At 43.6% G+C, this 14,289-nt stretch overlaps 1 protein-coding gene across 1 annotated transcript in view; it reads right to left on the bottom strand.

The window, feature by feature from the left end:
- fnta (farnesyltransferase, CAAX box, subunit alpha) overlaps window positions 1–13,772 on the bottom strand; it is a 31,289-nt gene extending 17,517 nt beyond the window's left edge. The window contains exons 1-2 of the mRNA XM_072256335.1: window positions 13,528–13,772; window positions 2,017–2,102 (exon numbers count right to left, since the gene is read on the bottom strand). Of these exons, the coding sequence (XP_072112436.1) occupies window positions 2,017–2,102; window positions 13,528–13,745 (304 nt within the window). The 5' untranslated portion in view covers window positions 13,746–13,772. The remainder of the gene's footprint in view (window positions 1–2,016; window positions 2,103–13,527) is intronic.
- Window positions 13,773–14,289: the final 517 nt, after the last annotated feature.

Genomic DNA, 14,289 nt, shown 5'->3' with positions numbered 1-14,289 from the left:
ACGCACATTGATGGGCAGTGACCGAGCAGCCCTGTCAGCAATCTCGTTAGAGATCTCTCAGCCCAGTGTGGCAGTGTGCAGTACGGCCATGTTTACTTGATTGAGCCCACTCTCAGTTTTTGACACGAGATATGGGAAGCCACTGATAATTGGTGAGCGCTGTATTGTACGGGAGGGGAGGACAGTAGACTGATGAGGAGTGTGAAGTGCATCTTCTGAGCATTGAACGGACTCGCCCAACTTGGGTTGTGATGTCAGCCTCTCCCTCCCGAATTATCTCTCCCACCTTCCCCCATGAACCGTCCACTGACCGCAATGGGAGCGAACAAACTTTACTGGTTTATTACAAAATTGGAGAGAAATTTTCATTCTAAAGAAGGAATTTTTACTCATGATGACTCAGCTGCTGGCCTGCTGTCTTGCTGTTGTTATAAACGTTGCAAAAGGTGAAAAGCGTAGGTTAGAATTGAATGGTATTGTGAAGTTTTCGTATCTTCTGTGGTTTTCTCGTTTAGTTATTTATTATGCCGTACTTTTTTCTATTTTATTAACCCGTGTTAGGACAAGATGCAGTACGAGAAATTGGAAAGGCTTCACTCTTCAACAATATGATAATTTGATGTATTAATGACATGTCACATGATGCTGAAAAGTTTTTTGTGATAAACTGAAAAACAACAGCTTCTCTATCCAGTTTGATGATCAACAGGTTTCACCAATAAATGTCAATTTGTAGCATTTGTAAGATTTGTAAATGATGGCGAAATTCAAGAAAACTTTTTCTGTTACAAAGAGCTACCTGAAATAAGCAAAGGCCAAGATATATTTAATGTTCTGTCTTCATATATGGAAGCAAAAGGTCTGTCTTGGAGGAACTGTGTTGGCATCTGTACTGATGGTGCACCATCAATGGTTGGCTCTATGAGAGGATTTGTTTCTCTTGTTTAAAAAAAAAAGAAAATCCTGACATTGTCACAACACACTTTCTTCACAAAGAGGTGCTGATGTCAAAAACTCGGAGATGAAATGAAGAAAATTCTGGATGATGCTACTATAATGGTTAACTTTATTAAACAAAGACCAGTTCATTCTAGAACGTTTAAAAAAAAGTGTGAAAACATGGAAAAGAGCTCACCAATCTCCTGCTATATACAGAAATCCGGTGGCTTAGCAAAGGAATGTTCAAGAAAATAGTAAGCCAGATTTTGCCAAGTGCTTTGAAGATGAAGAATGGCTGCAGAAACTAACCTATCTAGCAGACATTTTTCATTATATGAACCATTTGAACAAATCTCTGCAAGGTCCTGGAGAAAATGTTTTGACAAGATTCTTGGATTTAAAAGGAAACTGAATCTTTGGAAAAATCATGTTGCAAAAGGAAATCTTGAAATGTTTCCACTGCTGCTTGGGCTTGAGAGCGAGGAAGGTTATCAGATAGTCTCGAGTCTTATTAAAAGCAGAAATTTATGATGTTTGCCTTATGAGTTTTAAAAATTTATGAAAGGGAAAGAAAAAGATTAATTTTGAGAAAGGTAAGCTAAGCTTAATTACTTGCTTTTTTCCCCCAAGAAAGGTTGGCTAAAAATTCATTCTCTACTCAAAGGACATTGACAAGTACTTTTGGATAATTATATCTGCAACTTACTGATCACACTAACGTTTCTTGAGCTGTAGATATAATTTTTACGCAGGGGTTCCCTGAGACCTGAAAATTATTTCTAGAATTCCTTCAAGGCAAAAAGGTTGGTAAAGGCTGCAATATAAAGTCAAATATTTGAGGGTAGGACAAATGGCAGGATAATACAGTGAGAGGGTTTATATAAACAAACATTAGTTTACTGTATTCGTGGACTGGAAGAGGATGACCAGAGTAATGGGCAAACAGATCCTGATGCCAGTTAAACTATGGATAGTAACCTTTAGACAGCACAATAAAAGAGACAAAAACTTCTTGATGTCATCAAATTAGTATGAATTATTCTATATAACTAATTGCACTCTTAATTAAGTACTTACAGTTCTCAGAATAAGCTATCTGAACAACTGGATGAGGCCCATCATCCTGTGGAACAGGCTTAATATCAGCCCATTCCTTCCGGTCCCTAGAGAGAGGGTGACATTTCATTAATATTCCTCACCACTATTTGTATATTAAAGAATCATAATATTAATTCACACAAACTGTCCAGCTTTAGAAGATGTTCCATAACCTGACCTGTTCCAAATGGACAGGTTACACCTGAACCCGAAGGGGACCAGTATCCTGGCGGGAAGGTTAATAGAGCTGTTAGGGAGGGTTTAAACTAATTTGGCAGGGGGATGGGAACCGGAATGATAGAGCGGAGGAAGGGGAAAACAGAAATAAATCTAAATCTAAGATAGTGAGCAGTAAAGATGTCAGGAAAGACAGGCAGGTGATGGGGCAAATTTGTAGCCATTGGGATGAGTTACAGTGCAATCAAAGCAAAAAGTACCAAATACAGTTCTTAAGGTGTTATACTTAAATGCATGCAGCATAAGGAATAAGGTGGATGATCTTGTCGTACAGCTACAGATTGGCAGGTATGATATTATGGCCATCACTGAGACCTGGCTAAAGGACACATGTCTCTGGGAGCTGAACGTCCAAGGATACACGGTGTATCAGAAGGATAGGCAGGTAGGCAGAGGGGGTGGCGTGGCTTTATTGCTAAGAAATGATATCAAATCATTAGAAAGAGGTGACATAGGATCGGCAGGTGTAGAATCTTTATGGGTTGAGCTAAGAAATAGCAGGGGTAAAAGGACCCTGATGGCAGTTATATACAGGCCTCCAAACAGCTGCAGTGATGTGGACTACAAATTACAACAGGAAATAGAAAAGGCTTGTCAGAAGGGCAGCATTATGATAATTGTGGGGGATTTTAACATGCAAGTGGATTGGGAAAATCAGGTCGGCACTGGATCTCAAGAGAGAATTTGTAGAATATCTGCGAAATGGCTTTTTAGAACAGCTTGTTGTTGAGCCCACTAGGGGATCGGCTGTACTGGATTGGGTATAGTGTAATGAACCGGAGGTGATTACAGAGATTGAGGTGAAGGAACCCTTAGGAGGCAGCGATCATAACATGATTGAGTTCACTGTGAAATTTGAAAAAGAGAAATCGAAATCCGATGTGTCGGTATTTCAGTGGAGTAAAAGAAATTATAGTGGCATGAGAGAGGAACTGGCCAAAGTTGACTGGAAAGGGACACTGGCGGGAAAGACGGCAGAGCAGCAGTGGCTGGAGCTTATGTGAGAAATGAAGAAGGTGCAAGACAGGTATATTCCAAAAAAAAAAGAAATTTTCAAATGGAAAATGGATGCAACCATGGCTGACAAGAGAAGTCAAAGCCAAAGTTAAAGCAAAGGAGAGGGCATACAAGGAAGCAAAAATTGTGGGAAGACAGAGGATTGGGAAGTTTTTAAAAGCTTACAAAAGGAAACTAAGAAGGTCATTAAGAGGGAAAAGATGAACTTTGAAAGGAAGCTTGCAAATAATATCAAAGAGGATACTAAAAGCTCTTTCAAGTATATAAAGAGTAAAAGACAGGTGAGAGTAGATATAGGACCGATAGAAAATGATGCTGGAGAAATTGTAATGGGAGATAAGGAGATGGCAGAGGAACTGAACAAGTATTTTGCATCAGTCTTCACTGAGGAAGACATTAGCAGTATACCGGACACTCAAGGGTGGCAGGGAAGAGAAGTGTGCGCAGTCACAATTACAACAGAGAAAGTACTCAGGAAGCTGAATAATCCAAAGGTAGATAAATCTCCCAGACCAGATAGAATGCACCCTCGCGTTCTGAAGGAAGTAGCTCTGGAGATTGCAGAGGCATTAGCGGTGATCTTTCAAAAGTCGATAGATTCTGGCATGGTTCCGGAGGACTGGAAGATTGCAAATGTCACTCCGCTATTTAAGAAGGAGGCAAAAAGGAAATTATAGACCTGTTAGCTTGACATCGGTGGTTGGGAAGTTGTTGGAGTCGATTGTCAAGGATGAGGTTACAGAGTACCTGGAGGCATATGACAAGATAGGCAGAACTCAGCAAGGCTTCCTTAAAGGAAAATCCTGCTTGACAAACCTATTACAATTTTTTGAGGAAATTACAAGTAGGCTAGACAAGGGAGATGCAGCGGATGTTGTATATTTGGATTTGCAGAAGGCCTTTGACAAGGTGCCACACATGAGGCTACTTAACAAGATAAGAGCCCATGGAATTACGGGAAAGTTACATATGTGGATAGGGCATTGGCTGATTGGTAGGAAACAGAGAGTGGGAATAAAGGGATCCTATTCTGGTTGGCTGCCGGTTATCAGTGGTGTTCCACAGGGGTCTGTGTTGGGGCCGCTTCTTTTTACGTTGTACATCAACGATTTGAATTATGGAATAGATGGCTTTGTGGCTAAGTTTGCTGATGATAGGAAGATAGGTGGAGGGGCCGGTAGTGCTGAGGAAACAGAGAGTATGCAGATAGACTTGGATAGATTGGAAGAATGGGCAAAGAAGTGGCAGATGAAATACAATGTTGGAAAGTGTATGGTTATGCACTTTGGCAGAAGAAATAAACAGGTAGACTACTATTTAAATGGGGAGAGAATTCAAAGTTCTGAAATGCAATGGGACTTGGGAGTCCTCGTGCAGGATACCCTTAAGGTTAACCTCCAGGTTGAGTTGGTGGTGAAGAAGGCGAATGCAATGTTGGCATTCATTTCTAGAGGAATAGAGCACAGGCGCAGGGATGTGATGTTGAGGCTCTATAAGGCACTGGTGAGACCTCACTTGGAGTACTGTGGGCAGTTTTGGTCTCCTTATTTAAGAAAGGATGTGCTGACATTGGAGACAGTACAGAGAAGATTCACTAGAATGATTCTGGGAATGAGAGGGTTAATATATGAGGAACGTTTGTCTGCTCTTGCACTGTATTCCTTGGTGTTTAGAAGAATGAAGGGGTACCTCATAGAAACATTTCGAATGTTGAAAGGCATGGACAGAGTGGATGTGGCAAAGTTATTTCCCATGATGGGGGAGTCTAGTACGAGAGGGCATGAGTTAAGGAATGAAGGGCGCCCTTTCAGAACAGAGATGCGAAGAAATTTTTTTAGCCAGAGGGTGGTGAATCTATGGAATTTGTTGCCACGGGCAGCAGTGGAGGCCAAGTCAGTGGGTGTATTTAAGGCAGAGATTGATAAGTATCTGAGTAGCCAGGGCATCAAAGGTTATGGTGAGAAGGCGGGGGAGTGGGACTAAATGGGAGAATGGATCTGCTCATGATAAAATGGCTGAGCAGACTCGATGGGCCGAATGGCCGACTTCTGCTTCTTTGTCTTATGGTCTTATGGACTGACAAGATCTGCTTTGAATAGTTGCAAACTGGAAGAACTCATTAGATTCTAAACACTGCATTAGGTGGAAAAGAAAGGATAATATTGGTTCCTGCTCACCGACACAAAGGAGTATCTTGCAGTTAAAACTTAAATATTTGTAAAGGTTAGGAATGCTGAGACATGTAAAGTCACCTCAGAATATCAGCATATTAAGGAGGATATGGACTCAAAGGCAGGGATCCATCATGTAATTTACATAACTCATTATGGAGATGCCTTGTTGGAAAGTTCTGCGAAGTATATATTTGTGAATTTTTGTAATAATCACAGAACAATGCCCAGAGTTGTGGGGTTCTAATTACAAAAGTGGAACAGCAAAAAAGTGACATTATTATTCTGTAAAAATATACAAAAACAATGACTCAGGGCTGAAGGGCTATAAGAGAAGCAAATCCAGAACACACAGCTAATGCTGAAGAATGCACACCCAAAAGCAGTGATATAGTCTTAACTGCCTGCCTTCCTAAGCATTCCAAGATGCATCTAATCCAGGAACGAAAATACACTGTATACAGACCATTTCTGTCAAAGACAACTACATCCTCTTTTGAACTCTACTGCATAATTCAAAGCTATGCAGAAAGCATACTGGGCTTAACACAGAAGAACGAGCTTATCTATACAGCTGGTAAAAGTCAGGATAAAAGGTATGAACGGTTGCAGTCCCTGTTTTGTAAACAATCTGAATTGATTTTTTTTCTGATGATTAACAAGGGCCGAAATTATAAACTGTATGAATTGATGAGCAGTGGCCAATCAGCAATTGGAAGCATGAGAAGTCACAGCTCACTCAGGTTCATTGATTGAGTTCACAAGACATTGATATGCGGCAGTTTGATGTTACGAGCAGTGGCCAATCAGCGATCAGGATTGAGTGGCAAGAACAAATCAAAATAAGGCAGGGAAAACGGAGCGGCCTCTGTTGGAATGGCTATTGTTGGTATGAACAGTGTTAGAGTGGGGATCTTGAAACTTAAGTTCTTCAAGCTTCAGCGAGAGCAGGCGAAAAAGCTGTAGGTAGATTTGAGGAATTATATACAGAAATAAAAGGGCTAAGACCTAACTGACTTATTAGCAGCTTCACAAGTCGTGCTGTGAGAATAATGTATGAACAAAGAAGTGCTTGTTGCATGAGAAAGCTACTCTGTGTACCCTTATCAGAGTATGTATGTGATAATGAATGTTTAACAGCAGCCCCAGACAGTACTCGGTGCTCACGTGATTTGCAAATTTGCGGGAGCTCTGTTTTTTCAACTGAGACGCAAACTTGCTAATAAACAGTATGTAATTTTAAGTAAGCTGTGTTTGACAATTATTCCCCAGGTCTGAACCTAAAGTCCTCTGGTAGAGAGGCAGATTGACACTTGGTGTTGCGAGCAGGGTCCCAATATGTGGTAGACACCTCACCAAAACTGAATTAAGTGGATTGATGGATCATTAGGGTGAATCAGAGACGAACGTGCCACAAGGTAAACTTTAACCTTGGTTCCTCTCTGCTCTCTGACAACTCTGTTTGTTCCCTCTTTTTGGCGGGAAAATCCACTGACGGGACCCAAAGGGAATAAAAAGGATGGGTGGTTCGAGTCCGTTACAGAAAATTACAGACAAATATCCAGACAATGAAAATAAACTGAGACAAATGCCATTTCAATTGTCTAAACATTTGGGAAAAGACAACTGGCCTGCAGGAGGTACATTTGATTTTAAATTTAATAAGGCAGGCGGAACAGGGAATATGGAAAGTGAAGGCAGGGAAAGAGTATGGGTCACCTAATTGGCCTATGGTGACACGAGGCAGAAATAAAAGACAGACATAAAGTAAATTGTTGAACCGATAACACTAAGCAAAGAGGGATAGACATATGTGATAGAAGAGGCAATCCTAGGAGTTGGCAAGAGTTGAGAGCAATTTGTGAAGAATGGGATAAGGGACAGAAACAGACAAAGGAGACGGAAAGAAATTGTATCAGAGACAAAACATAATGGCCATGGAAGAACAAATAAAGGGAAAAGGGAAATAGAAAATAAAAATAATTCTGGGGTACCCTGCCTCTACCCAGACATACCGACCGATTCCCCAAACGATACTGATGATTGGGAAGGGGTATGACGACCTAATAATCTCGCCGTACTATCCGCAGCTGCATCAGCGCCTGTTTTACCATGGTCAGGTTCCCCACCCCCGTATGGTTCTCACCCTGGTACCTCAGTTGCCAACTCGACAGTCATTGCATCGCCACCAACCGATGTAGCTCCTCCAGAACGGCTGGGAAGCCCAATACCCATTTCTTCCCGGACAGGACCCCTGAACAAGGACAATTGGTTTTACCGGAACCGACACAGGCTTCGTGTCAATTGCCCACGAACACCGTTCCTAACCCACAAGCCGGAGCGGCAGGACTAGCACCTACTATGCAAATGCATAAGCCCAGGACCCTTCCGAACTCTGTGGTATTCTGAATGCCATCCCTGACAAAAAGGTCGACCCCCAAGGGTTTGGTAATTATTTAAGAACTGTCCCGACTATTCATTCCACTAACTCCCGAGATTTGATCCCCCTGGCTATGGCCACCCTTACTCCTACTGATCAGACACGATTCACCACTCAGCTTGGATATGGCAACTACGAGCAGTTAATTGCGACCGAGCAAACTGAACCGCGGGTGATTGAAAATACATCGGACACCTTGTCCCACGTTCTGGCCCCCTCCATAGATGGAACTAAGGTGTTAAGAGTGTAAATCCAGGAAAGGTGAGACCCCCTGATGACTTCCTAGAATGCTTTAGTGCCATTTATTCTGCACGATCGGGAGGTTACTGTAGGCAGCACGAACCAGTCCCCACAGTACTCTGTTCTCCCCCTCCAAGCCCTGCCCAGCAAGGTGGCCAACAAGGTTGAAATCAACGATATGAACTGGTTAGAATCCACTCAAGCTTCAGAAAGCCATATAAAATTAGTTAGTAGTTCACAAAGACAAAGTATTTCTAGGAAAGTTGCAAATCAGATAAGGACATTCATTATTTATCACTGTAGCTGTACTAACAATCTGTGGCCTTGTCAAAAAGAAGTGTCATAGTTCAGTCTTTCAATGCAAAACACAAAGGCCATCTAAAGGGAAAAAGTTAATTTAAACTTTAGTACATAACAATTCAGTGGGTGGCTACAGCAATCTTCTATATTTTAATAATTGTTTTCTTTCCTTGTGAGGAAAGGTTGATTTTTGATTTTCTCCAATTCTGAACAAATCTAAGGACACTACATTATACTTAAAAAAATTGAGTGTGTTAATTTGTCAGGAAAAAACATTGATTTGTTTTTAAAAGGTTTTGTTATCAAGTGTGGCACCAATGTAGTACACATCTTAATAGACCAGAAGGTACCAGATTCCACCCTTGACCTGTGCTAATTAACCCCCATTGTTAATACACTACGCTGACTCAGATGCGTAAATTCCTGGGCTTTGCCAATTTCTACCGCACTTAGATTCCCGATGTTGCCCTACCCACCAAATCCCTCACCCCTTATTCCTCGCCCAAATGCAAGACTCTCAGAACAGGCCCAACAGGATTTTGCTTCCCTCAAGCAAGCCCTAATACCGCGCCCCTCCTTGGGCCGGCCCTTATATGATCACTGTTTTACACTCTATGTGACAATCAAGGACGGTGTGCCATCGTTGTCCTTTCCATCAACAACGACCTGTCGCCAACTTCTCCAAGAAACGCGACCTGGTAGCTTCCGGCTTACCTCCCTGTATTCAAATTCTCCCTGCAGTATACAATATGGTTCTGGTCACAAGTAACATTATCTTGCACCAGCCAGTGGACGTACTCACCTCTCATGACGTAGTTGCTCTGATGAACATCTGCAAGGCCTGATGCAGGCCCACCCGCACTAGATATGAGGTCCTTCTCCCACAGAACCCCCTTCTCCATTTTTCCCCCGTTCTCTGGTGAACTCAGCCACCTTTTTAGAATGCCCACCTGAACGTCTAGATCAATTAAGTCACCAATTGACAGAAATCCGACCTGACATGACTGACGTCCTCCTCGCTAACCCAGACTTAAGTCTTCTATGTAGATGGGAGCTCCTTTATAGACAACTAAGGCCAGCGCCGTGCAGGCTATGCAATTGTTTCCGACAGAGAAACTGTGGAGTCTGCTTCCTTTCTTTCTCCTCACTAGGCGCAGCAAGCTGAACTCTTTGTACTCACTACAGCATGCATCCTAGCCACTGGAAAATTGCCCAATATTTTTACAGACTCTAGATATGCCTTTGGAGTTCCTCATGACTTCAATCAACTTTGGAAAGCTAAGGGTTAAGTCACCTGCCCATCACGAATAAATTTACATCGACAACCTTTGGTCCACCATCTGTCTTCCTTCACAACTGGCCATTATTAAATGCTTTGCATACACTAAAGGTACAACTGAGACCGACCGTGGAAATAACAGAGCTGACTCAACTGCGAAACAAGCTGCCCTTACCGCAGCACTGATTGTTCCCCAAATGACGAACGCTGGGGAAAAACTGAATCCCCCGTTTCCGAATCAAAGGGTATGACTGGAATTGAGGATGTGCATGTTTTACAAAGGGATGTCTCTGAAACAGAGAAAGGCATCTGGGAATCGGCTGGATGTTTTTGCTCTCCGACCAAGGACCATTGCCTCCAGGGCACCAGGGTCCAGAACATCTCCTCAGAGTCAGAGTCCTCAACATCCTTAAATGGGAGGGTGAACACCATGGTCCATGTAGATATGAGGTTCTGCATAGGGAGTTCAGGGAATTAGGTGCTAAATTAAAAGGCAGAACCTCCAGGGTTGTGATCTCAGGATTGCTACCGTTCCACATGCTAGTGAGGCTAGAACTAAGAAGATTATACAGTTTAACACGTGGCTAAGGAGCTGGTGTAAGAGGGAGGACATAAGATTTTTGGATCACTGAGCTCTCCTTCAGGGAAGGTGGGATCTGTACAGAAGAGACAGATTGCACCTGAACCGGAAGAGAAACTAATGTCCTAGTGGGAAGGTTTGCTAGTACTGCGGGGGGCTGGGGGGGGGGGGAATGGGGACCAGAGTGCCAGAACAGATAGGGGAGACCAATGTTGTTAAGACAAACTTAGGAATCAAAAGGTTGAGCACGGTGTGACTAACATCCTCAGTTGCGTATATTTCAATACAAGAAGTATTGTGGGAAAGGCAAATGAGCTCAGGGCATGGATCAATGCATGAAATTATGATACTGTACCCTTCAGTAAGACTTGGTTGCAGGAGGAGCAGGACTGGTAGCTTAACATTATGGGTTTCCATTGTTTTAGACACAACAGAGCATGAGCGATTGAAGTTGCTAGTCAGGGAAAATGTTCAGTCTGGATAGCTGACAGAATTCATCCAGTGAGGCTTTATGGGTGGCATTAAGGAATAAGAAAGGTATGACCACGTTAAAGGGTCTATACTATAGACCACCCAACAGTCTGTGGGATTTAGAGGAACAAATTTGCAGAGATCACAGACAGTTCCAAGAATTATAGTAGGTGACTTTAAATTTCCACATATTGAATGAGACTCCCACACTGTAAAAAGACTACATGGGGTAGCGTTTGTCAATGTGATCAAGAAAGTTTCTTTAATTAGTACATAAAAGTCCCAAACAGAGAGTGTGTGATACTTGGTCTGTTATTAGGGAATGAAACAGGGCAAGAGATAGAAGTTTTTGTCAATCTTGATGGTAAAGCGAAAGGATGTATCAAGTGTGGATTGGGACAGGCTGCTTGCTGGCAAAGGTGTACTTGGTAAGTAAGAGGCCTTCAAAAGTGAAATTTTGAGAGTACAAAGCATTTATGTGCCTGTCAGAATAAAAGGTAAAAATAACAGGTTTAGGGAATCTTGGTTTTCAAGAGACATTGAGGCCCTGGTTAATGGCGGATGGAATACAAGGTGTAGCACTTTGGTAGGACCAACCAGAGTAGGTCTTACACAGTGAACAATAGGGCATTGAGGTGTGCTGTAGAACAAAGGTCCATAAATCAATGAATGTGAGGCACAGGTAGATAGGCACATTGGCCTTCATAAATTAAAGTACTGAGTACTGGAGATAGGATGCTATGCTGAAGTTGTGTAAGATGTTGATGAGGCCTAATCTGGAGTATTGTGTGCAGTTCTGGTGACCTGCCTACAGGAAAGATATCAATAAGGTTGGAAGAGTACAGCAAGAATTTACTAGGATGTTACTGGTTCTGGCGGTTAGGACTTTATTCCTTGGAATAAATGCATGTAGGCTTTTTCCACTGAGTTCATGGGCTAAGGGTAAAAGGTGAAAAGTTTAAGGGGAACATGAGGGAAAACTTCTTCACTCAGAGGGTTGTGAGAGTGTGGAACGAGCTGCAAGTGCAAGTGGTGCTTGCGAGCTCGATTTCAACATTTAAGAGAGGTATGGAGGGCTATGGTCTGGGTGCAGTTTGATGGGACAGGGCAGTTTAAATGGTTCTGTACTGTATTTTTATATGACTATCTTGCATAGTATATAAATCACATTCTTTTCAGCTTTTCCAGTTACGTTGATTGCCCAAATGGAAAATTTTACATTCCCTCTAAATTAGAATCCACTTTGTCAGAATATACTTTATTTACTTCCCACTATACTGTTTAGAATATAGAAATCTACAGCACATTATAGGTCCTTCTGCCCACAATGTTGTGCCGACCATGTAACCTACTCTAGAAGTTGCCTAAAATTACCCTACTGCATAATCCTCTATTTTTCTAAGCTCCATGTACCCTATTGTATCCGCCTCCACCACCATCGCTGGCAGTACATTCCACACGCTCACCACTCTGTGTGAAAAGCTTACCCTTGACATCCCCTCTGTACCTACTTCCATGCACCTTAAAACTATGCCCCCTTGTGTTAACCGTTTCAGCCCTGAGAAAAAGCCTCTGGCTATCCACACCATCAATGCCTCTCATCATCTTATACACCTCTATCAGGTCACCGCTCATCATCTTATACACCTCTTTCAGGTCACCTCTCATCCTCCATCGCTCCAAGGAGAAAGCCCAAGTTCACTCAACCTATTCTCATTAGGCATGCTCTCCAATCCAGGCAACATCCTTGTAAATCTTTCTATAGTATCCACATCCTTCCTGTAGTGAGGTGACCAAAACTGAACACAGTACTGTATTCCAAGTGGGGTCTGACCAAGGTCTTATGTACCTGTAACATTACCTCATGGCTCTTGAACACATTCCCATGGGTGATGAATGCCAACACACCATACACCTTCTTAACAATACTGTCAACCTGCACAGCAACTTTTGAGTGCCCTATTGGACATGGACTCCAAGATTTCTCTGATCCCCCACACTGCCAAGTGTCTTACCATTAATATTATATTCTGTCTTCAAATTTGACCTACCAAAATGAATCACTTCCCACTTATCCAGGTTAAATTCCATCTGCCACTTCTCAGCCAGGTTCTGCATCCTATTGCTGTCCCGCTGTAAGCTTTGACCGCCCTCCAGACTATTCACAACACCCCCAACCTTTGTGTCATCAGCAAACTTACTAACCTACCCTTCTACTTCTTAAAGGGTAATTTGATAAATTAATCACAGGGATCAGCTACTGCTCTCAATCCAGTACATTCAACCACAACGGAAAGTCAAAAAATCCCGCTGGATAGCAGGGCAAATCCTCCTCTGCCCAACCATATCATTTCTGGGTTTCTGTCCTCAGCTACTCCCCAGGTACGGGATGCAGAGGTACTCTTATAACTTTGATGTAGGTTCCAAACTATTCCACACTAAGCAGAACCATTACTATTAATGATGGACCAAATATAAAAACACTAACTTGGACACAGGGTCTAGAGATCACTAATGTTTCATACCTACGGGGGGGGGGGGGGGGGAGGGCAGAGATTTGAAGCTCAGTTCCACCGGCATGTTGACAAATGCAGAGCGAAGCCACAGTGCACCTGATCCGGACTCCACATCAGTGGTCGGGTTCTGCATTTCGGATCTCAGCCCAGGCTCTGATCCCTTTCCCACCCCCAGCTCCCCTAGCGCTGATCAAACCTCAAAAGCCTCGGCTCCAAGTTTTCCAGTCCCAGACCCCCACCTGTAGAAGATGAAGCCCTCGCTTCTTCTACCACCGTCCGAGTCCCCGGAGGCACGCCGCAATCCCTCCGGCCTCGAAACCTCCGGCTCGGGAGTCACCTCTTCTCCGGGCGTGCTCCAGAGTTCTCTCTCAGCCATGTCGCCTCCCCGCTCAGGCTCCAGGCCCAATGCCGGTGCGTCCTCTCCACAACCCGCGCACTCAACCTCCCGCTCGCCCATTGCTCTCCTCCCGGGACGTCACTTCCCGCACTCTCCTGTCCCACCCCGCGCCTCGCCAGATCCGCATCCGCATCCGGATCAAGATCACAATCGCAATCCCAATCCCAGCTGAATCCTGCCCCGGACGGACATGGAGCCAGTACAGTTTAAAACCGGACCTTCACCTGCATCTGGAGTTCCCCAGTAACGGGAGGGAGGGAGGGATGGATGGATGGATGGGAGAGTGGAGGGATCAGAAAGAGAGGAGGGAGGGATGAGAGAGAAGAGGGAGTGGGGGGTTGAGGATGAGAGTGGGGTGGTGCTGAGAGTGTGGGGTGGTGATGGGAGTGGGGGGGTTGAAGATGAGAGTGGGGGGTTGAGGATGAGAGTGGGGGGGGGTTGAAGATGAGAGTGGGATGGTGATGAAAGTGGGGTGATGATGAGAGTGAGGTGGTGATGAGAGTGTGGGGTTGAGGATGAGAGTGGGGTGGTGATGAGAGTGGGGGGGTTGAAGATGAGAGTGGGATGGTGATGAAAGTGGGGTGATGATGAGAGGGGTGGTGAT

Source organism: Mobula birostris, chromosome 4, assembly GCF_030028105.1.
Source record: "Mobula birostris isolate sMobBir1 chromosome 4, sMobBir1.hap1, whole genome shotgun sequence".
Taxonomy (NCBI): Eukaryota; Metazoa; Chordata; class Chondrichthyes; order Myliobatiformes; family Myliobatidae; genus Mobula; species Mobula birostris.
The sequence above is the reverse complement of the archived record's forward strand: the minus strand, read 5'-3'. Positions and strand labels throughout refer to the sequence as shown.